At 41.1% G+C, this 25,492-nt stretch overlaps 1 protein-coding gene across 1 annotated transcript in view; it reads right to left on the bottom strand.

Annotated features, from left to right (window-relative positions):
* The window catches only part of LHX4 (LIM homeobox 4), a 97,829-nt gene that overhangs the window by 16,236 nt on the left and 56,101 nt on the right, over nucleotides 1–25,492 (bottom strand). Inside the window, exons 3-4 of the mRNA XM_077453096.1 lie at nucleotides 12,507–12,709; nucleotides 3,340–3,494 (exon numbers count right to left, since the gene is read on the bottom strand). Of these exons, the coding sequence (XP_077309222.1) occupies nucleotides 3,340–3,494; nucleotides 12,507–12,709 (358 nt within the window). The remainder of the gene's footprint in view (nucleotides 1–3,339; nucleotides 3,495–12,506; nucleotides 12,710–25,492) is intronic.

Below are 25,492 nucleotides of genomic sequence, written 5' to 3'. Positions count from 1 at the left end.
GTGGGTCTCGCTGCTCCGGCGCTGTGATTCGCCGGAGCAGCGATGATGTCACTCATGCGCATGGGAGCCGACACTCGCGGCATATCGCCATGATCTGCGGCTTACCCAGTGCGCCTGCGCACCGCTGTCTACGGCGCATGCGCCATAGACAGCGGTGGCTGTCTTCAGGTAAATATCTCCTAAACCGTATAGGTTTAGGAGATATTTCTTGGACCTACAGGTAAGCCTTAATCTAGGATTACCTGTAGGTCAAAGTGGTTTGTAAGGGTTTACAACCACTTTAATACTACATTCTACCCTGAGTCCAGGTTCAAGCCCCACCATCCAAGTGGACATAGAGTTAGATTATAATTATGCCGAGCGAAGGGGCCCTATTACAAAGTGGTGTCTTACAACATCTGGAGCGTGTGACAGAATGTACTATTAAGTGTGCAGGTGCCGTGTAGAGCTGATGATCAGCTGTTCATCTTTGGAGACTTTCAACGTCTCCTTTGTCCTCCGTACTGCGCAAGTGCAGTATAGGGGGGACACTATCCGATAGGGGGACCTTTCCCGTCAGAACACTGGCCATACACGGTTCGAATTTTGACCAGTTCAGCAGGAACTGGACTACATTTGAACCATGTATGGTTCAATCAATAAACTTGGGTAAAACCAGTCTGCCGGATTCACTTGTGATTATCGCTAGTGGCTGCTATAGACATTAGCAATAATCACTGTCTTCTCCCAACACTGACGGCTTCCCCCACCCCATCGCCAGGAGCAGGCAATTGCTCTGCAGGAGGAATTCCCTGTCAGTACTGTCTGTGTTGATGGGGTAATCATGTAAATTTCTTTCCTGCAAGCCATGTGTGCAGGAAGGACATTTTCCTTGTGTATGGCCTGTCTTATGAAATCCAGCCTCTCTCTGCAGAGGTTCAACACATCCCCTGCTGATCCAATCAACAAAGCTCAACGCTTTCTGCTGATTGGAGAGTTCTAGCTCTTCTTGCCCAGGCACATGTTGGACCTCTGCAAAGAGACCAATGATTCCAAACAAAGAGAAGGGTCCTTCACTGCAGAATACTGGCAGGGGACAGGTCATTCTACTTAGGATGTGGTTGCTTTTTAAAGGAAACAAATGGTAAGACTTTGAATACCTTTCATTTTGGAATGTATTTAGCTTATTTTAACTGAACGTTCAATTGGGCTTTAAAGTGGAAGTAAACATTAAACTAGTAAACCTTCCAGCAGAAAGGATCTTTTGGTTGAAGAGAATTTATAAATCTCTTCTGCCACAAATCTTCTTTATTTAAGTGTTAGCAATTTTTGTTGAGCACTTGCCAACCAGCCGCCGCCATTGTGGCAGGTCGACTCCCGCAAATCACCGTAGGTGTACGTTGGCTCTTTTAAGAGCTATAGCAGCTGCAGGGAGCTGATGCGCATGGCCAGAGGCCGCGATATCCACCAGCCACCAGCGATCGCTCCACAGAGAGCCAGAATGGGGATCTGTCAATGTAAACAAACAGATCCCCTTTCTGACAGGGGAGTAAAGAGTGATCGTCTGTTCCTAGTGATCAGGAACAGCGATCTCTTTCCTCCTCCAGTCAGTACACATGCACACAGTTATAAACACCTCCTAGGGAACACATTTAACCCCTTGATCAACACTAGTGTTAACCCCTAATCTGCCAGTGTCATTTATACCATAATCAGTGCATTTTTATAGCAATGACCACTGTATCCACTGTATATGTCATTGGTCCCAAAAAAGGGTCAAATGTGCCCGTCTGTCTGCCGCATTTCGTAGTCCCACTAAAAATTGCTGATCACCGCCATTACTAGTAAAAAAAGGATAAAAAAATATGCTTAATTCGATTTTTTTTAACAAAAATATGTAGAAGAATAAATATTGGCCTAAACTGATGAAAACATTTTTTTGTTTTTTTGGGGGATATTTATTATATCAAAAATTAAAAAATATTGTTTTTTTTTTTGTTTTGTTTTTTTTAATCGTCAGCCTTTTTTTGTTTATGGCGCAAAAAATAGGTGATCAAATGCCACAAAAAGAAAGCTCTATTTGTGGGGAAAAATTTTTGTTCAGGTACAGCTTTACACGACTGCGCAATTGTCAGTTAAAGCGACGCAATGCCATATCGCAAAAAATGGCCTGTCTTAATGGGAAAAATCTTCCGGTCCTTAAGTGGTTAATCTATATGATGACTGCCGCACATGCACAGTACAATGTACAGCCCCATTCCTGGGATCTTACAGATGCTGTGAATGGAGTCGGGCACCAAGATAATGTAAATGCAGTTCACATGTTACATTATTACTTCCTGCCCAGTGGGCAAAGCAAGAATACAGCAGACTCAGAAGAAGAACAGGAAAATAATATGGCACCAGTGGTCTGCTGGAGCTCAGACCTCAGGTCCTTCGAGGAGAGTAGACCCAAAAGTAAGTATACGCTACATGCATATTATGGCAAATGCTGGCTGCTCCCTCCACAATATAATTTCTTTAAAGTGACATGGCAGGTAAGAATTCTGCACTTTAAGGAGGAAGGGTACAAAAAGATACCCCCTTAATGGGACTTTAACTGTACCACCAATACCACCAACATTGAACCCTGGGTTTGGGACATTAATGAGAGTATTAGTGGTTCTCTGTATAGATGTCTTTTCTATGTATATTTGTTTGATTGTATTTTATTGGAGATACTTGGTGTCTGGGTGTCCTTTTTATTTTTTGTAAAACAAATTTAAATAAAAGATTTTATCTTCAATGTTGGTGGTATTGGTGGTCCAGTTAAAGTCCCATTAAGGGGGTATCTTTTTGTACATTTGATGTAGGGATAGGAGCGCCATGCCATATTGTCCGACACAGCGACAGCCCCGTACTTGTTTGTCTTTTTAAGGAGGAAGGGGGAGATTAATAGGAAAGGGTACCACCAAGTATGTGGGGTGTTCATTACATAATTTATGAAGTGCCATATTTCTGTAACAGTGTGCACCCAGTGTAATAAAAACTGTAATTAAAAAAAACCCAGTGTAATAAAGTCAGAAAGGCCCTTCATATATAAAAACTTCAGTTTGGTTCTAAATTACATAACATTACCAACTGGTCCAATGACCCTGGTGCTACCACTGTCCAGCAATCTCTTACACAGCACATTGTACATCCCTGGGTTATTCACAGCATAGAACAAGCTCCATTATACACAAACAGTTGACCATCAGCCAAATGGAACAGTTCCAATGAGTAATTGTAAGCATAATCACAAAGAGAAATATGTATTCTTCACATTGATAATTAAGTAGAGAATTCAGCTTTGATGTTGCCTATCCATGTTTGCCGTACCTGCACAACACGCATGTCTAGGCCCGTCTCTGAGGACAGCTGCTCCCTCACATGCCGGGCTGGTTTTGGTGAGTTCTTGTAGGCATTCTTTAATGTCTCCAGCTGTTTGGCCGTTATTGTGGTACGAGGCCTCTTTGCGCCTCCCTCTGAGTCATCTGGATAAAAGAAGACCACATTGCAAATTCAGCATCTTAGGTAAAACTTAATTTTTAGTTTTAGATTTAATGTTGTGTATAAATATGTAAAGGTTTCACAACAGCAGAATGGAAAGCTTAAAATTCAGCCAGGGAGCATTTTCTTTCAAGATCTAGTTGACCTCCTCTCCAGTAATCAAGTAAAACTGTTATTTTGATGCCTCCGTATGCCACAAATGGCATATTTTTACAAATGCTAAAATGCACATTTTCTTTTTAAATGAAACCTCACTTAAACCCCCAAAACATTATTCATTTTCTGAAAGCAGAAGAACCATAAAATATAAAGATGCTAGTTCCTTTTTTGTTATATCTTATCATGTTGGCGCAACTGTTTATCATCTATATTTTTAGCAAAAATACACTCACATTATTGTTAATGCACACAAACAACATAACATCTCCACATTTTCTATAAAACAAAAAAGATGAGACAGATTTATGTAAATATAGATACCAAACATGTCAGGACTCAAATTTGTAGGTGGATGCAAAATGGTAACTTCGATGATCAAAATTTTTCATAGGTAACACTTTATTAACCTTTATAACTCATCGGTATGGAGTTAACCACAGATAATGGCCTTGGAATCATTCCTCTCACTTTGGCGTGCACAACATTACCTAATTCTTGGGGTGGAGTCCTGACCTCAACCTGATAGAACACCTTGGGGATGAATTGGAGCGGAGACTGCGAGCCAGGCCTTCTCATCTAATATCAGTGCCTGACCTCACAAATGCACTTCTGGAAGAATGGTCAAACATTCTCATAGACACACTCCTAAACCTTGTGAACAGCCTTCCCAGAAGAGTTGAAGCTGTTATAGCTGCAAAAGGTAGGCCAACTCTATATTGAACCCTAAGGACGAAGACTGGGATGCCATTAAAGTTCATGTGCATGTAAAGGCAGGTGTCCAAATACTTTTGGCAATATAGTGTATATGGAGTGACAAGTTCTCTTTACAGAGACATCAAAAGCCCCTTGAACTACTCTGCACTTCTCCCAACCAACTGAGGACAAATAGTGCTTGATCGCCTGTTTCCTCTACTGCACTAGCTGCAATCTGACAACTCTGAACCTGGAAGTAGTAGTTAGAGTTGAGCGCTTCTGGGTTCATTGCTCCTAGTGGAGATTGAGAAATTAATGGTTCTCATCTCCTCGCCACTCTCCATTCTGACATCGCCAATAGACATCCTGGTCTCACAGCCCAGAACACATACATGGGGTATGGGGGAACACCATTTACAGCTAATAGAGGTGATTAAATGAAATCACTTCCATTGCAGAGTCTGAAGCCAGCTCTACAACATGTATATAAAATGCATCTGTTAGTGAAGCTGCAAGTTTGTTACATCCTGATACTGATGCATTATAAAATATATGGCAGCCTCAGTAAAAGGGTGAAAGGATGTTTAAATCCAAGAACAAAAATGAAATATATGGGAGCCTAGCAATCTTTGAATGTGGTGACTGCATTTTTTTTTTTCAGGCTAAGAACATTTTCAGCAAGTAAAGAAAAAAAACCTGTTGATCTTGAAAGGAATGCACTGTCCTTTTCACTTACAGTACTGTGAGCTGAACTGAAAGTACAAATATTCTTGTCCGCCTTCCAAGCTATCTTTTGTAAACTACTAATTCCCCTATTTCCCCCATGTAATAAAGATGAATAGCAAACAACATATTGGAAGTCCAGATCAGGAGAGCAGCCTTGGTTACAACCATCCACCCAGGGACAGTGTGTTATTTTTAGGATAACCAGGTCACCAGAAAGTTAAGGAAAAAAAGCCTTTAAAGAAAACTAACACAGCCATCACAAGGACTCAAAAGTTGCAATATTTATTAAATTTTTTTGGGTGTGTAAAAATTCCCGAGATTTCTCTCTTACATGCAAAAATTATTGTTTTTTTGCCACAAAAATACCCAAACCCCAAACATTAGATATACAGTATATATATACTGTAAACTGTATATATATCATTATATAGATATAGAATTTTTTTTATTTGTTTTATTTATTTTTTTACACTGTCCCTTTCATTTATTTTTTTTAAAATCACTTTTATTCCTATCACAAGAAATGTAAACATCCATTGTGATAGAAATAAGACAAATAGGTCCTCTTTATGGAGGCATCTTGGGTCTATAAAACCCAGATATCTCCTCTATCCTGGAAAGCATGAGATAAAAAACAAAACAAAAAACATTGCTCTCTGATTTTCAGAAAAAAAAGAAAAAGGCAGTGTTTACATCTGCCAGAGGCAGAGGTGGTGTCATGATATCGCTTCCAACCTTCAAGGATCATAGAGATGGCCAGTGACTATCTGGTCTTTGGCCAGCTCTGTGGTAACCTGGCATCGCTGCCGCATCAGATCCCGGGCTCTCCCTTGTGAGAGGCACCGATGGGTGGCAGGAGGAGGGGGACATCCCCTCCCACTGCCTGTAAAAGTAATCCAGCATCTAATCAGTCACTAGGATGGCTTTTACATTAGAGGGAATCGCCGGCTGAAAAGACAGCTGCAGGCATCATTCAGATATCTTTACTTCAAGTCCAGGATGTCATATGATGTCCTACGGGTGGGAAGTGGTTAAATATGAATTTGAGGTATGTTTTTACACAGTTAAATTTGGTCCACCTTGGGCCAATGTAACTATGTATATCATATCTGGCCAATGCCCCTGGAAGCTGGAAATCACTGAAGTAGCAGCATTCACTTGCTTCTAGGTCCTGTGCTAAATGGCCAGCCTGCTGAATTGGAAACACAGGAGGTTGGACACTCGGCACTGCTGCCATTCAAAGAATGCTTTGCATTTTCTGAATAAATTCAAAGCATTCTCTGATTGGAGAAGGTGAAGAGATGGGATGGCGATGTCATATATACTTTTCCTCTTTGGTTTAGTATTACATTTAAGGCGTATCTATGGTAAAAAAATAAAAAATAAAAAATGATGTAGGAGAATTACTCATTAAGCCGCAGAGTAGACTGAATAGAACAGGAGCATTTGTAGCATGGTGCAACACTCAAAAGGCACTAAGGCAAAAGACAATCAGGCAACTAGAATTTTCCAAGATGAGTTCAGCATTTTCAGCCCCCATAATATTTTTAGTATAGGTTTTCTTTTATTTTCAATGTTGCCTGGAATGCATCTTTCATTAAGATTGGTCCTATATGTGTATTTTAAAAAACATGTTTTATTCAAAAGTAGAATTTCAGTCAAAACGTTCCTAATTTATATTGTGTAAAGTTAGAACCTCTGTCAAGTTCTCATCATTGTCTACAGTGCTTTAAAAAAGTTTCCATAACCCTTGATATTTTTCACATTTTGTCATGTTACAATCAAAAATGTAAATATTTTAGTATTTTATTGGGATTTTATGTGGTCAACACAAAGTGGCACATAAACACAAAGTGGCACATAATTATGAAGTGGAAGGAAAATGATAAATGGTTTTCAACTTCTTTTTACAAATAAGTATGTGAAAAATGGGGCATGCATTTGTATTCAGCCCCCTTTACTCTGATACCCCTAACTAAAATCGAATGGAACCAATTGCCTTCAGAAGTCACCTAATTAGTAAATAGAGTCCACTGTTGTTAGAGAACCTTATTGAACAAACCTCATCATGAAGGCCAAGGAACACATCAGACAGGTCAGGGATAAAATTGTAGAGAAGTTTAAAACAGGGTTAGGTTATAAAAAAATATCCCAAGCTTTGAACATCTCACAGAGCACTGTTCAATCCATCATCCGAAAATGGAAAGAGTATGGCACAACTGCAAACCTACCAAGACATAGCCGTCCACCTAAACTGACAGGCCGGGCAAGGAGAGCATTAATCAGAGAAGCAGCGAAGAGGCCCATGGGAACTCTGGAGGAGCTGCAGAGATCCTCAGCTCAGGTGGGAGAATCTGTCCCCAGGACAACTATTAGTCGTGCACTTCACAAATCTGGCCTTTACGGAGGAGTGGCAAGAAGAAAGCCATTGTTGAAAGAAAGCTATAAGAATTTCCATTTGCAGTTTGCGAGAAAACATGTGGGGGACACAGCAAACACGTGGAAGAAGGTGCTCTGGTCAGATGAGACCAATATTTAACTTTTTATTCTAAAAGCAAAACGTTATGTGTGGCAGAAAACTAACACTACACATCACCCTGAACACACCAGCATCATCATGTTGTGGGGATGCTTTTCTTCAGCAGGGACAGGGAAGCAGGTCAGAGTTGATGGCAGGATGGATGGAGCCAAATATAGGGCAATCTTAGAGGAAAACCTGTTAGAGTCTGCAAAAGACTTGAGACCGGGGAGGAGGTTCACCTTCCAGCAGGACAACAACCCTAAACACACAACCAGAGCTACAATGGTTTAGATCAAAGCAAATTCATGTGTTAGAATGGCCCAGTCAAAGTTCAGATCTAAATCCAATTGAGACTCTGGCAGGATTTGAAAATTGCACAGACACTCTTCATCCAATCTGACAAAGCTTGAGCTATTTTGCAAAGAAGAATGGGCAACTATTTCACTAGATGTGCAAAGCTGGTAGAGACATATCCAAAATAACTTGCAGCTGTAAATGCATGGAAAGGTGGTTCTATAAAGTATTGACTCGGGGGGACTGAATACAAATGCACGCTACACTTTTCAGATATTTATTTGTAAAACATTTTGAAATAATTATCATACATTTTTGGTTTTATGACAAAATGTGGAAAATTTCAATGGGTATGAATACTTTTGAAAGGCACTGTATGTCCTCTTGGGAGACCTACTTTCACAATATATCCTGTTGGCTATTGTCACTAAGACATCAATGGTAAATCCAAAAATGTTGTCACCATAACAGGAGGTGAGGATAAAGCCCCATTGAACACTAGGTGTATGAGGCCTAACTCTTTTAATGTTTAATTTTTTTTCCAGTCATAACTGTTAAAGGTGTGATCTCCATTCACATACATTTGCATATGGAAGTTCCAGATTAAAGGTGATAGTGGGTATGGTTAGTGATCAAAATATTGATCAAAAGAGGAGAGATTGTAAAGGAAATTTGTACATTTTGTATAAAATTGTGTTCTATTGCTTTGGCTATGTGTTGTACCCTGCACTCATTGCGCGCAAAGGCATTAATAATGATTTGATTCTTTCAAGTCCTGATTAGAATTTAGCCTGCCTTTGTTACGCCCCTCGTTACCATAAAAGTACAATTGTAATATTAATGTGATACCTACGTAGTCATGCGTATAAAAAAATTCTATTGCGTCGAATAAACAGAACTGTTATTTTGGAAAGATGCTGAGTGTATGTTTTTGTGTCTGTTCCCTACTGTAGTAGTTATTATTAATTTGGAACCATGAATGAATCTGGGGATAGGAGTTGCCTATCTATAAAATTTCCAGTACAGCACTATAATAATCCTATATAATGAATGTTCTAAACCTGTGGTCTCCAAACTGTAGCCCACGGCCGGATGCAGCTCTTTGCTTGCATTTATCCAGCCCTTGGAGCACTATTCCTCCCACTGATCTGAGGCACTAGTTCTCCTACTGACAACAATGATGAGGTACTAATCCTTCCACTAACACTAACAGTGGGGTATAATACCTCCCACTGACGCCAACGATAGGGTACTATTCCTCCCACTGACACCAACAGTGGGGTACTATTCCTTTCACTGATGCCAACGATGGGGTACTTTTCCCCGCACTGACGCCAACGATGGGGTACCATTCCTCCCACTGATGCCAAAAGTGGGGTACTATTCCTCTCACTGACACCAACAATGGGGTACTATTCCTCTCACTGACACCAACAATGGGGTACTATTCCTCCCACTGATGCCAACAATGGTGAACTATTCCTCCCATTGACGCCAATGATGGGGTACTATTCCTCCCACTGATGCCAACAATGGTGAACTATTCCTCCCACTGACGCCAACGATGGGGTACTAATCCTCCCATTGACGCCAATGATGGGGTACTATTCCTCCCACTGATGCCAACAATGGGGTACTATTCCTCCCATTGATGCCAACGATGGTGAATTATTTCTCCCACTGACACCAAAAAGTGACACTATTCATGGCCACAGTTAGGTACCCCTTAAATTCTGAAGGACAGTTAACTGGCCTTTTGGTTACAAAGTTTGGAGACACCTGTGCTAAACAATCAATGGAAATATGTTCACACATTTATTAAAGCAATCACATTACCGTTAGTGCAAATGCAAAGTTTCAGAGTCATGTAGGACATCCTCATTACGGATGAGATTAGTACAAGGTGCATGGAGTTTGGGTATCTCAAAAATTGCTTTAATAAATGTTTGGATTATATGTTATGGATGCTTGGTTTGCAAGTGACTATGGTGACCCCAGTTACCCAGCTGGTTGTGCTACAATGCCCTCCTTACCTAGGCTCTTCCCAGAAAGGAGTGTGACACATTTGGTTGGAGCTCTGCATTGATTTAAAATGTTTCTCATTGTACAGTATAAGAGACATGGAAGATATAGGCAGACACTTCATACAGGAACAGGATTTCTATGACATGATATCAATGATGTCATGAAAATCTAACAACATTATATTTTGGTTCAATAAAAACAGCTCAGCTTTAGTTTAATACATCGCTGTATGCTCTATAGAGAATACACCAAAAATCCAAGCAAAAATAAAAGATGATTCATACAACAAATCTAAAGAAATGTACTAACATTGATAAATGAGTTGCTTAAAGACTGGAGTCTGTACTGTAAATTAGAAAATAAAACCGGACATTATAAGCATTAATGATTTTCGTAATTTAACTTAATGCAAGATAAAAAATTGACCATTGAGAAAATTTTTAAAAGTATTACAAACTAGTCACAATATAATGTTTCATTTAAATGACTGCAATTATTCAGACTAACCACAAGGCCACCTGACCATTCCAAGTCTAGATCTATTCATCAGTATTAAATAAAACTAAAGACTTAAAGGAAAACGCTACTTTCAATAACAAAAAAAATTATACAATCTTTAAAATTGCTATAAAAGCCATTTTGTACTTTAGCATTAAAGCCCGTCTCCAGCCCAAACTTGTTTTTGTAGTTTTTGAGTGATTAGCAACAAACATTGCAGTTATTCTAGCCCTTCTCTACCCTGAAAAAAACAAACTGCCTTTGTTGCAGTCTCTGTCCCCATCAAAGATACACTATATTATCAAAAGTATTGGGACGCCTGCCTTTAAGTGCACATAAACTTTAATGGCATCCCAGTCTTACTCTGTAGGGTTCAATATTGAGTTGGCCCACCCTTTGCAGCTATAACTCTTCTGGGAAGGCTTTGCACCAAGTTTAGGAATGTGTCTATTGGGAATGTTTGACCATTTCTCGTTGAAGCGCATCTGTGAGGCCAGGCACTGATCTTGTATGAGAAGGCTTGGCTTGCAGTCTCCACTCTAATTCATCCCAAAGGTGTTCTATCGGGTTGAGGTCAGGATTCTGTGCAGGCCAATCAGGTTTCTACACCACAAACTTTCTCACCCATATCTTTATGGACCTTGCTTTGTACATTGGTCCAATTCATTTGGTGGAGGGGTGCATTATGGCGTGGGGCTGTTTTCCAGGGATTGGGCTTCTCCCCTTAGTTCCAGTGAAGCGAACTCTTAAGGTGTCAGAATGGCAAGAGATTTTAGACCATTTCATGCTGCCAACTTTTTGGGAATGGGGATGGCCCCTTCCAGTTCCAACATGACTGTGCACCAGTGCACAAAGCAAGGTCCATAAATTCATGGATGAGGGAGTTTGGGATGGAGGAACTTGACTGACCTGCACAGAGTCCTGACCTCAACCTGACAAAACACCTTTGGGATGAATTAGAGTGGAGCCTGTGAGTCAGGCCTTCTTGTCCACATCAGTGCCTGACCTCACAAATGCGCTTCTGGAACAATGGTCAAACATTCCCATAGACACATTCCTAAACCTTGTGGACAGTTTTCCAGAAGAGTTGAAATGGTTATAGCTGCAAAGGGTGGGCTAACTTAACATTGAACCCTACAGACTAAGACTAGGATGCTATTAAAGTTCATGTGTAAAGGCAGACGCCCCAATACTTTTGGTAATATAGTCTATATGTTGCCATTTCCTGTCCTTGTAACCCATTGTTACTGATACAGGTAAACCTTCTCCACTGGGAAACACAGCAATTAAAATCTGACAGATGTTTTCAACCTTACCCACTCTGACAAACCTATAAAAAATGTACTTGGGTTTGGCCTACTTTGATCTGTAGCAAGCTGTAATTGTTTTAATAAATCCAGCTATCCAGCTATGGCTTTTGTAACATAAGAGTGGGTATGTCCGGTGCTCTATTTTTATACACGTCAAGAAATGCTATTTCTTGCTTGTGTGAATTGGTTGGGTGGTTTTCCAAGCAGCCCTTCTCTGATAACAATACTGGGACCGAAAATATCAATTTAGCAGGCAAGTCCCCTTCTTCATCAACAGTCAGGAATATGGAACTGACTTTTTTAACACAGCAGTTAATGTTAGCCTAGTAAACAAGTAGCTAGGAACTTTAGCTGTTAACTGGAATTAGTAATATAAAATGTATGCATTTATATTTAACCAAATAAAAACTGAAAAATATGTATAAAAATATTATCAATTCATTCTAAACATAAATAAACGTAGAAAACAAATACAAAACACTATACATTCTCTTTTTTTATGAAGCCACTGCAGTGCATTGACATGGTTTGTACAGATATTTGTCCTCATGTATTAAAATATTTCTGAAAATATTATATCGGTTTATGTTGACCTTAGTCAACCCGATTCTCACTTTCTACTTTCATACTGCAACAAGAGAATGCAATTGCTTATCTTAGAAAACGGTAAACTACTTAATGTTTATAACTTGCTTTAAAATAGAGGGCCGTGTTCTCATCTGTATCCTTGCCAGTCACTATCCAGTAGAAGAGTTTAAGTAGGTCCTCACCATTCTGCTTCGCAGTCTCATAATCCTCTTTGCAAACCAGCCGACCATCCTCCATGAGGTAGAACTCATCACCAGTAGCCAGTTGTCGACTACAAATAACGCAAGAAAAGCAGTGCAGGTGATATACAAAGTCCTGGGCTTTCCGTACCACTTGAGTTGGAGGGATTCCTTGCTGACATGCTGTACACTTGGTGCCAAATCTCCTGGAAAATACAGAAATTAGGCTGTAACACTGGGCAGGTATAGTCAGTATGCTGAATTATTGAGAAACAATAGATAGATAACATGCTTTTATCAATCACAGTGTAAGCATTGCATTATAGCATGGGGAGTACAGCGGCTTGGTGGTTAGCACATCTGCCTTTCGGTATTGGTTCCGCAGGTTAAATTCTGGTCAGGACTCTATCTGCAAATAGTTTGCATATTCTCCCTGTGCTTGCAGTCTTAGTATGTGTGTGTGTGTATTTATGTGAAATAGGGGCCTTAGATTGTGAGCTCCTCAAGGGCAGACACTGATGTGAATGTACAGTATGCTAAGTACTGTGCAAATTGTCAGTGTTATAAATGCATAATTGCATATCATAAATCAATACATGCACATCCATTTGATTCTCTTTTCTGGACCTAGATGTCATCTCTGACCTATGAAGACATTATGCTGTAAACTAGTTAGCAGAAAAATTCAGTTAGTATAAAGCCGGGCACACACGGGCCCAATGTTGGTAGACAACAGCTGGTTAAAAAAACAAACATCTGACATTCGGCCCGTGTGTATGTTGGACGTGCATGCTGGAAAACCAGCATCCGTCTGACTCCCGATCAGCGCTTTCAGCCAATGTCAGAGAGAGCTAATTTGAGTGTTTTCCCTGTCAGAATGCAACAGCTCATCAGGGGAGATCACTGAACTAACCTTGCATGGTTAATACAGCAGCTCCGACCGGAGCTGACAGTTTTTTTTTTCGTTCAACCCACTGGTGTACCTGGCTTTAGGCTGGCCATAGATGTAATGAATTTCTTTCCTGCCAACCAGTGTTGACAGGGGAATCCCTCTTGCCAGAGCCATTGTGTGTTTTCCCGGCAGGGGGGAGGGGGAAGCCATCCCCACCAGGACACACAGTGATTATTGCTAGTGGCTGTGGCAGCCACTGGCAATAATTGCATGTAAAATGGAAGGATCGATCACTTTGGGTACATTCAGCCTGCCCATATATGGTTAGAATCTTGGCCAGTTCCTGCTGAACCAGCCAAGATTTGAACTGTCTATGGCTGGCTTAAGATCACACTTGTGTTTCCAAAGCTCTGGTCAGGTATATAGCATCATCCCAACCTTCCTAATGTGAATCGTAAATCATAAAAAGTTCCCACCTACATGGCTACAACATTGCTTTAGCTGTACTACATCCTACTGCACCTACCGTCTCCTTCAAAATTTCAACCACAAATTAACAATATTTTTTGCCTCCCCACAGGTTACTTGCATACATTCCAAAATGGCAAGTGCTCTACTTTCTCTGAGGATGTGTGTTCTTTCAGTCGGTTGTCACTTGACCATTCTTTCTCAAAGACCACCGATCGCTCAGCTCTCGGTCCTCAGCCTGCAGAGAGCTAGTAACTGTCATTCGCTCTCTGCTCTGCCCCTCCAGCGCTTACAGGTGTCCTGGGCTGTGGAGGGGGTGGGAACAGCTGGCAGCCTGCTGAGATGCATCGCTAGTTGACAGACAGGCATCTGGGTGGATCCTGACACTAAAGTCGGGATTGATCCAGGAGCCTCGACCGGCAGAGTGATGTCAGCAGACAGCGGGCTTCAGGCCACTGTTGGCTGAAAATGGGCCACAGGAGTGCAGAACAAAGTATACTCCTGTGACCAATAGGAGACCTATAGCCAAAAAGTGCTTTGGCCATACTTCTCATTTAAGGATGTTGCCATCACCAACATGGCCACTTTAAGAGAGGAAATGTTCCAAAGATGAGGGCTTCTCTCCAAGACTTAAATTGGGGGTATTGTCATCGAAGAACACAGAACAGATATGGGAATGCTTCAAATCAACTATGTGCGAACACACTGTAAAATATATTCCCATAAACAATATGTTTAAAAGGCTAAACATATGTTTAAAAGGGTATAAATAATAATAAAAGAGTATTTAAAAATGTTAACCACCAAGGAACACTATCATCACTTAAATGATACAAAGAATATAACACAATATATAAAATAGAAATCAAGGCCACAAAAATTCAAAACAAATGACAGGTTGCAAAGAAAGGTAATACACACCCCCAAAAAATCTTCAAATGTATTAACAGTAAAAAGGTCAGGTCTCAGTATGTAGGCCGTTTACTAAATGAATTAGAGTTGATGACTGGGGACGGCAAATTTAATAAATGATTAACTAAAAAGAAAAGCCAGGTTCTAGGTAGTAGCAATTGGACCAATATTTTATGAAGAGCTAGGTGCCGAGCCATGTGTAGGGGTAGTTCTCCAGCAGCACATACAAAGGAGCATGGGCAAGCTCAAGTCCATGGGGATAGTACTGACACAACCCCAAATGATCCACAATGACTCAAAATTGATATGGTCCAGAAATATTTAGACAGAATATGGAAGAATAAAGCATCTGAACCAGTTGGCAGACACCCACGTGTCTGAAAAGAATTGAGCTCTGCTATTTCAAAGCCATCATTTCTAATTTATTAGGGACTCCTAAATTACTGGAATATTACCACTGGCGTAAGGCCAATGTGGTGCCTATATTTAAAATAGGATCAACATTTTTACCAAGTAATTACCGACTGGTTGGTTTAACTTCTATAGTTGGGAAGATACTGTGGAGTTTATTAGAGACCTCATGATTGGGTTTCCTTGATTAAAAAAATATATATTTTAAGCAATAGTCAGCATGGCTTCACAAAAGATAGACATTGTCAAACATATATAATTTCTTTTTATGAGGCGCTAAGTAATATCAATATTAAAAGGAGGTAAGGTAAACCTTAGATAAAGGAGTGGCTGTGGATATACTTTACTTGGATTTTGCATAAGCATTTGACACAGTTCCCCACACACAGCTAATGTGTAATTTAAAGTCTTCATGCTTGGAAAATTCACTTTGCAAATGGATAGAAAACTGGCTAAAAGACTGAATTCAGAGAGTAGTGATTCATGATTAATACTCAGAATGGTTTAAATGGTTTTAGTGGTGTACCCCAAGGTTCATAGATGGGACCCTTATGTTTCAATTATTATACTATTTTTAAATATTTACAAATTATAAAGTGTTTGGAATTAAAAAAGACCATTTCAGTCTTTGCAGATGACACCAAGCTATTCAGTCGAATAACATCCTTACAGGATGTCTCCAACTTACAAGCCGACCTCAATGCACTGATTAATTGGGTGACTATGTAGCAAATGAGGTTTAAGGTTGATCTAAAGTTATGCACTGGGGGGCTAAAAATATGCATTCATCATACATACTAGAAGAAGAACAACTGGAGGAATCAATGGTGGAGAAGGATCTGGGTGTTCTTGTAGATTATAAGCTTAATAAAGCACGCAATGCCAAACTGTAGTTTCTAAAAGAAGTAAAATCCTCTCTTGTATTAAAAGAGGTATAGACTAAAGAGAGATATAATTTTGCTCTTGTACAAATCATTAGTAAGGTCTCATCTAGAATATGTAGTTCAGTTTAGTTTTGGGCACCAGTTCAGAAAAAGGATATTGGAGAACTGGGGAAAGTGCAGAGAAGGGCAACCAAACTGAGAAGAGGCATGGAGGAACTCAGCTACGAGAAAAGATTAGAGGAACTGAATGTATCTTCTGTTGAGGAGATTAAGAGGGTATCTGATCAACATATATAAATATAGTGGTCCATATAGTGAACTTGTGGTATTGGTTTTATTAAAGGAAAATAAATGTAGCCTTCTATACAAAAAAGGCTTCATCACAGCAAGAGCTGTGAAAATGTGGTTCTGGCCAGCTCAGTGGATTGTTTTTTTTTAAAAAGGCCTCATTCCTAAATACACAAAATAGAACTGAAAGGAAGATTTAAAAAAATGCATTTTGACATGATTTGTTGATGGAAGTCGGCAGAACTTCACCTTATTCGGTAAACTAAGGGAAACTCTCATCCACAGTGAAAATTCCCTTACTAAATGAACAGCATGTTTGTCTTTGGTAAATTAACCCCTAGAGGTCTGCACGTTTAACATTAGTCCAGCATGTGTTCTTGCACAATTTAATTCTACACATTCTGTAAATCCCAAACGTTACTGAGATCCAAGGCCTAGTGTCACCAGTGGTACATAGCCCACACCAGCAGAAAAAAACGCTAAGAAGGACTAATGATAAGGCTAAACTATGCAAGGAGGATGAGGATTACAAAAGAATATAAAAATATACATTAATGACATCAGCTATAGAAAACATAATACAATTAAGAAAATGTGTCCTATTAATATAGCAACCACATTCAGCGTCATCATGTTGACCATCTTTAGGGTCCTTTCTGTTTGTTTCATCAGTTCAGTCACATTTTTTTTTAAATGTTTCTCAGCAGCTTTTTATCAATTTCCTATCAGTTTGTTATCAGTTTCTTAGCAGTTTCCTATCAGTTTCTTATCAGCTTCTCATCGGGTTCTTATCAGTTTTACATCAGTTTTTTTACATCCACTACCAATGCAAAATCGGATGCAAAAGGGACCTTTGTCTGTTTACATCTGTTTTTCATTTGTTACGTTTTTTTAACTGAAAAAAAAAATTGTTAATGGAACACCCATGTGAAAGGGGCCTTAACCATATTGTATGCTGCATATTATATTAATCCCTTTACAAATTTTTTGTTATGTGCTGCTACACAGACATAAGTACATGATGTTATTGATCAAGGTTATTTGGTGGATGCCCCTTAAAAAATGCTGTGTTTCATTATTATCATTATGCCAAATTTGGGTCTACCATCGAACAGGTGCAGTGGGAACCAAGATTCAATCAAGTGATTATTTTCTAGTCCAGATGTTGTCAGGGCTGAGCTCAGCCCTTTCTCCTCTGGGCTGGCCGCTTAGCTGTCGGCTAATTACCAGCTCCTATCTCTCCACAGTGACTCACCTGTTGATGATATCCTGCTCATCAGTCCTGCCTACTTAAGCCGTTCAGTCCAGATGATCTCTGCCTTCGCCTTGGTCACATCTCTAGAGATGTTCTCCTGTGTTCCTGTTAAAGATTTGCTTGGCTGACATTCCTTCTGGCTCCAGACCCCGCTTTCTGTTTGTTCTACTATGCTGTTCTCTGGCTCCCTGACATTTTGGCTTGTCTGACTATCCATTCCAGTTCCTGAACTTTGGCTATGTTTTGAATACGTTTACTCTGTTTACCTTTTTATTATTATTAAACAAGTGTGATTTAACTGTACTTCTGTCTCAGTCTAATTCATGGTTTCTGACAGAAGTAATGTCTGAGAGCCTACTACAAATACTGTTAAGCTGGGTACACAGGGGCCGAAAATTGACTGAGAGCAGTCTGTTCGGCAGGAACCAGCCAACTTTCGGCTTAAGTGTACAGCTCCTCTTCCAACAGAGGCTGGTCTCACGACCAGCTTCTGACGAACGAGCATGGTGAAAAACCATGGGCTGCAAGCACTGATCATTATCTGGCGGGGGGGGGGGGCAGACCCCCTGTCAGAAGACAATAGCTCAACAAGGAGATCACTGCACTAACATCGGACCTGTTAGTATGGCGATCTGTACGTTTTTTTTTCGTTCAGTCCGCTAGGTTGAAAGAAAAAAAACTTCCCGTGTCTACCCAACATTACTGGTATACAAAACAAAGTGTCCTGTAAAAAGCTCTAATACACCATACAACCAAAAGTGCAACACAAATTGAGAACTAAACTGAAGTCCTAATTATAATGTTAAGGTCTGTACTGTGAACTGGCAATTTGCCATATGGACATTGTTCTCTACACCACAAGAATATTCTAGAGAAAAATCACTATAAAGGAGACACTTAACAGAGACAACCAGAGTAACACAATATCTTAAAATCCATGCAGATTTGTCCCCTGAGAAGTGTTCACCCATTACACAAAAGGGCAAACAAATAACTGAGCATTCCAAACAATTAATCAAATACTTTCACTTAGTGTAGGTTGGATCTGGCTGGAGGCCATCTAGAAAACATTTACACCAATTAAGACAAAATCATATTGCCTAGCCAGCAATGCCAAATGTTATGTATACAGTCTGGTTGGATCCCACCCCATCATTTAAAAGGAGGTTGTGGAGATAATCACATTTACAGGATCAAGTGTATTTCAAGTGTCTGAAATGAAAAAGTCTATTTAGTAATAGGAATCAGATTTTCCTTTCTTCTCCCAGCCCACTCAAGCAAAATGACAGATTTGATATGGTTTGACATTGGTTGCAAAATTCAATATCTAGACACTTCTTTTACAGACATTCAACTAAGAAAGTAAATCTGGGTATGGACAAATAACGTTTGACTGGTTCAGCAGAGATGAATGTTGATCTGTGTGTTGCCTATCTGCTTTGACAGAAGTCAATTGTTAGATTGACTTCACTTGAAGGGACAGGCTGGAAAACTTTTTCTGATCATCAACTGTTGAGCAGTGTATTCTGAGAGCAGCAGGAGCTACTTTCAGAATACCAGTCCTGGCTTGGGGTTCCTCATCCACGATGCTTGCATGGATGGAGGAATCTGGCTGAATTAAAAAAAAAACTGTCAATGCCCAGCTTAAGCCTGAGTTCACAAATATGCGGCCCTGGTTTCAGTGCGGGAGTCCACTGCGGATCTGTTCACTGGCTCAGGTGCGATTCAGGTATCAAATTTTTACCTGAAATCCCACCTGAACCAGACCCAAAATTGCACAGGATTCTTTTTAAAACCGCCCCGCAGTCACCCGACTGCATTGAGAAGGGCTCTGGCTCACATGTTATGCAAATTGGATGCCGTTCAAAACGCATCTGATTTGCATATATGGGAACCGAGTCTGAATTCTGGAAGCTAATACCAAAACAAGGAAGGCCTACTCTAGAGGACAGTATCAGACCATTACCCAGGGGTGGACTGACCATTCGGGCACTGACCGAGGGCCCCATGCCACTAAGGGGCCCCATCAGGGTTGCCAGCCTCAATAAAACCAGGGACAGTATGTAAAAATGTTTTTTTTTAAATCCCGTTTACAGCTGCCCCGCCTCTCCAGTACCCTTTCATTCTTTTTTCTTTGTATTCTGTGTGTGTATACTGTATGTGTGTGTGTGTATACTGTGTGGCCCCATGATCTATTGCCTGGGGGCCCCATAATCTATTGCCTGGGGGCCCCATAATCTCCTATTTCCCAGGGGCTCCATAATCTTTTCCTATTGCCCGGGGGCCCCATAATCTCTTATTGCCCGGGGGCCCCATGAGTTGTTAGTCCGCCCCTGCCATTACCGCTAGAGTTCGGAAGGAGCGCAGGGCAGAACTTACCAGAGTGGAAGCTGAGGCGACTAGACAGGAGGCCCTATATATCAGAACCCGGGAGCCCCAATATTATGACGGCTTACAATCTCTGACTAAGGAGGTCCTTCTCCTAACGACAGCCCTGACGCAAAAGAAAATGCTTCAAACACCACGCAGGTGGTGGCGGACACTTTAACAGAGATATATGGAATTGATATGCCAACGGATCCTTTGATCCTACTGAGTTATCTTCAGGACATAGAGGGGGACAGATATACCAAACTATGCATCACTTTCACCTTATTTTATGCCAGGAGAGAAATCTTGCTATGGTGGAAGGGGAAGGAGCTTCCTTTGAGAAGCTCTTGGCAAAACACGATTAATAAGGTGTTACCACTGTACAAAATCACATATGAGAACAGGAACTGCCCGGCAAAGTTTGACAAAATCTGGTGAAACTGGATTGACGCATGTGGCTGAGTCCCGTCAATTTACGAAGACACCAAATACAGACATGCATGTATTCAGAGTTGGTGGCCCTGGGCCCTCCCCCCCTTTTCCTCTCCCCCCTTTTCCTCTCCCCCCTCTATACTTCCTAGTTGTTCACTTCCAGATATCAGGTGGTAATGCAGCCTCGCTGCTTCTAATCCTACTTCAATCCTGCTTCTGCATGTTTTGTACCCTTTCTTTGATGCTTTATTTGCTAAAAAAAAAAAGTATTTGCTGAGATAATTTCAGTCTTGTGCTATCACTGTGATGTTCATCATAACAAATCTTCACTGTTGAGTGCAGATCGAGTGTGAAGAGTTTTGACTAGCAACTTATGGTAGTGTAGTGGCTAAGTGGTAGCTCTTCTGCTTGGCAGCACTAGGGTCATTGGTTCAAATCTCAACCATGGCACTACCTGCTTGGAGTTTGCATGTTCTCCCTGTGCCTATGTGGGTTTCCTCCCACACTCCAAATACATGCTGGCAGGTTATTTGGCTGCTGTGTAAGTTGGCTCCAGTCTATGCATCTGAGTTTGGGACCTTAGATTGTAAGCTCCTTGAGGGCATGGACCAATATGAATGCACAATATATATGTAAAGCATGGCGCTATATAGGTACCTGTAATCAATAAACTAATGATATTCAACTCTTGTTCTCCACCTTTTATCTGCCAGTGCAGAGCTGAATTGTATTGGTTGCTAAGGGATATTTCAGGCAGTTCTTCACTCACACTGTATGATATATAAGACTGATTGTTGTCTGGGTACACAGATTAAAATGTTGAGGTGCCGATAGGATACCATAATGACCACTTTGGGTCAGATTTAAAGTGGTAGTAAACCCAAAAAACAAAAATATAATATTTTGCAGATTACCAATCACTAGATGTGGGGCAGCATTATTATTTTTTTCCCTTTATTTTCACCTGGTGATCTGGCTAGTAACACACCTCCTCTATTAGCGTGCCCCCAATCTGGATGAAGGAGCACAGGGGGCAAAGCAGACAGAAGCATTGTCAGTGTTGGGGTTGGGTAGTGTTACATGAACTGGCAGATTGGGAGCCAAACTCCAGCTCACATTTACAGCAAACAGTTATTTTCCTTTTGGAATAAAAATTTTACATGAATAAATACAAGCTGATCATTTTAAGCACCCCTGTCAGTTAAATGGTTTGTCTCAACCTTGTAAACTGATACGTCTGGAATAGTGCTTGTTCTTTTGGGAAACAACAGACTTACTGGCTGGACCACCAGATGAAAATAGAAGAAAGCAAGTCTAAAAAAGAAAACAAATGCAACCATCACATCTAAGAGTTGTTAAGCTGAAATATGTTAATTGTTTGTTTAATATTGCTTTAGGCTGGGTTCACACCTCCGACAGATGTGGCTTGCAGCAGGGGTCCGGTGCGTCCCTGTTCTCCGTTTCAGGGATGAATCAGGGCCAAATCAGGGCCGAATTTTTGCCTGAATTCTGCCCTGAAACTGAGCCAAAAATGCCCAGCGCTCCTGTGCAAGCCGCTCCGCAGCCACAACAGAGATATGTGATCCGGCTCCATAGAGAGCTGGTCACAATCTCCTGTCATGCGAATTGGATGCGGCGAAACCTGCATCCAATTCGCATAGGTGTGAACCCAGCCTTAAACAAATATATATTTTTAACTGAATTACAATAAATTGGATTAAGGACCCTTTTACACTAATGAAGTCCGCCAGCGAATCTGATCACTCAGCAGGGATCTCTCCGCTGATCCCTGATGAGCAGGTGGTTGACAGGTCCGTGTCCCCTCTGCTATGCAGAACGGACACAGACCGCCATCTTTTATGGGCTGTTGAATGGAAACAGACCACCTGTCTGTTTCTATCCAACTGTCATCTGGTCCAATCCACCAGAAAGAACGGATCCCCACACACCTGTTTTTAGTGGACACATGTCCATTGACATCCACCACTCCATAGAGAGCAATCAGACAGGCAGATCAGATCGGTCTGTCAGTGTGAAAAAGGTCTAAGTGAAACAGTAATGTCACATTGGGGGTTATTTACTAAAGGCAAATCCACTTTGCACTGCAAAGTGCAGTCGCTGTAAATGAATGAATGAATGAATTAAATACTTGTATAGCGCACAATGTGAACTGAGTCGCCTCTAGGCTCTGTGGCGAGCTTCATCTGCTAAAAGAGGAAGGTCTTGAGTTTTTTCCTAAAAGCCAGGTGATTTTCTTCCAGGCGGATGTTGATTGGTAGAGCATTCCATAGCCGAGGCCCTTGGACAGCGAATCTCCGATTCCCCTTGGATTTATAAATTTGAGGGGTAGATCTGAAATGTGGGGAAGCTCTGCTGATTTTATCATCCAATCATGTGCAAGCTAAAATGCTGTTTTTTATTTTCCTTGCAAGTCGCCCTCGGATCTTTCAGTGCAAAGTGGATTTTCCTTTAGTAAATAACCCCCATTATGTTAACAACATCAATAATAGATGGATTGGAAAATTAAAATATACAATGTTTCAAAACTGTATATTGCATAGAATGTATCATGTCCATATCTCAAAGGAGACTTGGGGGCAGACAATAGAAGACCTGGGACGTGCCATGGGTTCCAGGATTTTGCAATGCCTTTGGTTGTTACATAATCAAAGCCAAGAATACTGATGTAAAATCCCCAGCTGTCAGTTTCCTGATGTTTTAGAGCTCCATAAATATACCAACTAAAGCCCAACACAATAAACAAAAGTAAATGCTGACTCTGCCCTACAGTTGCTCATCTCTAATATGGAAGTTATGGATTAAAGAAAAAAAACATTCTAATGGGAGTTTTAGCCTTTCACCCACATACAAAGACAGAACATTGAATGGCACAGTTCACAGGATCAGTTAAAGCCCAGCTGTGCTCTATGACACAGAATATTTAATGCAATCTTCACCAAACATCCTCCACTGGCGCCCCTCCCTCCCCGATGGTCACCCTAACCTCCACAATCACTGCCATGGAGCCTCAGATAGCTGTCTTGTATAAATCGGATATTTGTGTTATATACCCTGATAGACTAGATTTGTGAGTCACGGAAATTATTAAACGCAGCCTTGAAAATGCAATCCCAGCAATGCAGCCTTTATCCTTGGAAGTCAAGAGAGATAGCTGGAAGCCAGCACAGTCACGCTGCTTAGAATTTCAAGAAGGATTCAGAGAGGGGAGCCAAGTTTTATAGTCAGGACCATTATATTGGGGTTAGAGTTAATTATACATAAAGTGGACCTGCCTCCCTAAATTGACATTTTCTGAACCCATTGTACCATTTTTTTTCTTTTTCGGTTTAGTTGCACCATGGTTAAAGCTACTTATTAAAAGCCACTCATTTTATGTGGCTCCATATTTGATATTAAATCAGGCTTTTTTTTTTTTTTTTTTTTTTAATGCAACTAGTGTAAATACCTGAATTTGATTTGATATAAGCCTCCTGAGGGAGACAGGGCTTTGCTATCTTATCATAGAAAAAATATAAAAAAAAAGGTATTTAAAGCAGAGTTCCACCCAAAAATTGAACTTCCAGTGATTGTATCCCCCCCCCCCCCTCTGGTGTCACATTTGGCACCTTTCAGGGGGAGGGGGGGGGGGGGTAGATACCTGTCTAATACAGGTATTTGCTCCCACTTCTGGCAATAGACCGGCAAATAATCTGCGGCTATTTACGCCATGTCTGGCCCCTCCTCTGTCCCTCCCGCTGTCTTCTGGGACCAGTCAGGATGTGCAGTGCAACTCGCGCATGCGCAGTGGATACCCAGGCTGTGAAGCTGCAAGACATCACTTCCTGATTCCCTTACTGAAGATGCCGATGCCTCCACCCAGGAGCCAAAAGACAGGTCAGCTTCAGGTGAGGACATTGCGGGCCCCCTGGACAGGTAAGTGTCCTTATTTTAAAAGTCAGCAGCTGCAGTATTTGTAGCTGCTGACTTTAAATTTTTTATTTTTTTGGCAGAACTCCGCTTCAAAAGAAAAATATGAGAATTCGTTTTTTGTGGAATCATGCTGCATCTGTCCCCCGACTGAGAACCGAGTAATCAAACATCACCGATTGCTTGGTTCTTACAGCTCCCTGAGCAGAGAGCTGGTAACGGTCAGTCACCGGTTCTCTGCCCTGCTCTGCCCCCCCACACTCACTGAAGCACTGGGCTGTGGAGGGGGCGGGAGTGAGCTGCCGAAAGCTTGAACTGGGTGCCGGTCCAGGCATGTGGGCGGTTCCAGACCATATGGTCCTGATCTTTCCCCACCCTGGATTGGCTTTGTGGCGTCAGCTGACCGCAGGATTCAGCCCGCTGCCTGCTGAAAACAGGTCACAGGAATGCAGAACAAACTGCACTCCTGTGATCCATAGGAGAAGTACAGCCCAATGAGCTTTGGCTGTACTTCTCCTTTTAAACTGGGTCATGTGCTTAACTGTATGAAGCGCAATGTGGACAGTGGGAGTGGCAGCATTTAAAACGTTGGTGTTAGAGAGCCTAAAGTATTTGTGGGTCAGAAAAACTGAACAAATTCCCCCATCCACACAAGTGAGGTGTATAGAGGAATCCCCCTGGTGTGTTACTGTGTTCTGATGATGTATAAAAAAGAAATATTGTTTTATTCCTAGCCGGCCTGTAAAGTCTACCGGGGACTCATCCACACATATATTCTGATCAGGGGCATAAAGTTCTGCAAATCTATTTGAATTCTTTTTTATAAGTGGGAGAATTTTATATAATTTATCATAGTTTGGATAATCTCAGGAAGGAAACTGGTTGATGTCGCTGAAGTGAAGGAAGCGCATAATCAGATCAGGACCTGGGCATTACGGAAGAATAAATGGGCATCCAGGTTCGACAACAAGCTACAGCAGTATGTGTCCCGAACAAGGTATACTCTGGCAATTGGGGCAGATGCTCTGGTAGTTCTATGGAGCCGGTACTCCCTGGTTTATGCTTTCCCCTGATCCCTCTCCGTCCACATATGTTACGCAGGATTTGGGGAGAGGGGGTTCCAGTCATTCTGGTGGCACCAGCCTGACCC

Source organism: Lithobates pipiens, unplaced genomic scaffold (assembly GCF_037356315.1).
Source record: "Lithobates pipiens isolate NorthernLeopardFrog02 unplaced genomic scaffold, aLitPip1_a1.2 Scaffold_23, whole genome shotgun sequence".
Lineage (NCBI taxonomy): Eukaryota > Metazoa > Chordata > Amphibia > Anura > Ranidae > Lithobates > Lithobates pipiens.
The sequence above is the reverse complement of the archived record's forward strand: the minus strand, read 5'-3'. Positions and strand labels throughout refer to the sequence as shown.